Genomic DNA, 1,895 nt, shown 5'->3' with positions numbered 1-1,895 from the left:
AAGAGATCCTTAGTAAGTCCTTGGGAGAAGGAGGAAGAAAAAGAAAAATAGAATAACAGAGTTGGAAGGGACCTTGGAGGACTTCTAGTCCAACCCCCTGCTTAAGCAGGAAACCCTATACCATTTCAGAGAAATGATTGTTGAAAAAGAAAGAGGAGGAGGAGGAAGAAGAAGGAGAAGGAGAAGAAGATTGTTCATAATTAATTCTATATCAAGAGTTTAGGTTAAGATGAAGTATACTTTATATGATAAATTCAGCATTGTCCAGGAGGCATTAATTGTAGTGACCTACCTACCTACCTACCTACCAACTACCTACCAATTTACCGTCCAAACATATGTAAACTGATGGTTCATTTGTTATGTCATGCCAGATAACCTCTACCTAACCTTTCATTATTATTATTATTTTTTAAAAAAGGTCCATCCTCTTTCCTTGTGTAATCCTTATTGCCAGCCTGGTTCTCAAAAGAGAAAAAAAGAAGGAGAGAAATTTTGCTGCTATGGATGTGTTCGGTGTCCAGAAGGGAAGATTTCCAATGAAAGAGGTAAATGACACAGTACAGCAAATCTTCCAACATAATGGATATAAAGAGGGTTGGAGAACATCAAAATGGCCAGGTTTGACAACATCTCTGCCCCTTATTCTTCTTTTTAATCTCTTTTCTCCTGCATGCTTAATGAGAATTGGAGGGATAGTCCATATGGCAATTGTTGAGAAGTGTTGTGCCAATAGAGCTTGGGCCACATACATTATATAGCAATATATCCTTGCTTAATATATTATCATTATGACTTTGTAGGACTTCATATTTTAAGGAAGAAAGGTCCTTCAAAATACATGGGTGCATGAACATAGTACCCATGTGCTATTTTTTAATTCAAAAACAAATTTTCTTGGCCATATCTCTCAATGGGGGCATGATGGCTCAGTGGTTAAAGACATTGAGCTTGTTAGCTGAAAAGCTGATAGCCTGGATTAGAAACCTGAGCACCATGCAATGGGATGATCTCCTGTTACCTTCCCTAGCTCCTGCCCATCCAGCAGAGCAAAAGCATGCAAATGTGAGTAGATAAATAGGTACCACTTTGGTGGGAAGGTAACAGCATTCTGTGGGCCTCAGTGTATAGTCATGCTCACCACATTACCCCAGAAATGTCTTCAAACAATGCTGGTTTCTTCAACCAAGAAATGGAGATGAGCACCACCACCTAGAGTCAGACATGACTGGATAGGGGAAATGTTTACCTTTATCTATCAACCATCATATCACCAGGAGAAGGCACAGATGATTTAGAGAGTTACAGAAGTGGTTAATTGAAAGGATCTTTCTTCCATTCAAACCTGAAGCTATACACAATGGCTCCTACTTTTTTCCCCATCCATTATTCCTTGATGCTGTGTGTGTTCAAAGGAAACAATGTAAAAATATACATGAAGCAGAATTGAGCTGATAACAGGAAGGCAAATGGTTGAACTTCGAAATGCCTAAATGTTCCTTTAAACTTCTGATGCTTTAGAAAGTGTGAAAGTGCCCTTATAATTTTAAAACAGTATCAAATTAACCGTACGCAGTCTGTATTGGCAGGGGGACAGAGGTCGACTCCTAGACCCCTAACCTGTGGGGTGCCTCAGGGGTCGGTCCTCTCTCCCCTACTGTTCAATATTTATGTGAAGCCGCTGGGAGAGATCATCCGTGGCTTTGGGGTGGAGTTCCATCAGTACGCTGATGATACTCAGTTGTACATCTCCACCCCAGGTCACCCCAACGATGCCCTTGACGTGATGGCCCGTTGCCTGGAGGCCGTACGGGTCTGGATGGGGAGGAACAGACTCAGACTCAACCCTTCCAAGACCGAGTGGCTGTGGTTGCCGGCGCCTCGGCATAGTCAGC

At 41.8% G+C, this 1,895-nt stretch overlaps 1 protein-coding gene across 1 annotated transcript in view; it reads left to right on the top strand.

Moving 5' to 3' along the window:
• LOC114923313 (vomeronasal type-2 receptor 26-like) overlaps window positions 1–1,895 on the top strand; it is a 13,888-nt gene that overhangs the window by 9,708 nt on the left and 2,285 nt on the right. Inside the window, exon 6 of the mRNA XM_029286089.1 lies at window positions 422–548. Coding sequence (XP_029141922.1) covers window positions 422–548 — 127 coding nt within the window. The remainder of the gene's footprint in view (window positions 1–421; window positions 549–1,895) is intronic.

Source organism: Protobothrops mucrosquamatus, unplaced genomic scaffold (genome assembly GCF_001527695.2).
Source record: "Protobothrops mucrosquamatus isolate PMUCROS unplaced genomic scaffold, P.Mucros_1.0 scaffold2854, whole genome shotgun sequence".
NCBI classification, from domain to species: Eukaryota; Metazoa; Chordata; class Lepidosauria; order Squamata; family Viperidae; genus Protobothrops; species Protobothrops mucrosquamatus.
Note: the sequence above shows the minus strand (reverse complement) of the source record. Positions and strands in the feature narration are given on the sequence as shown.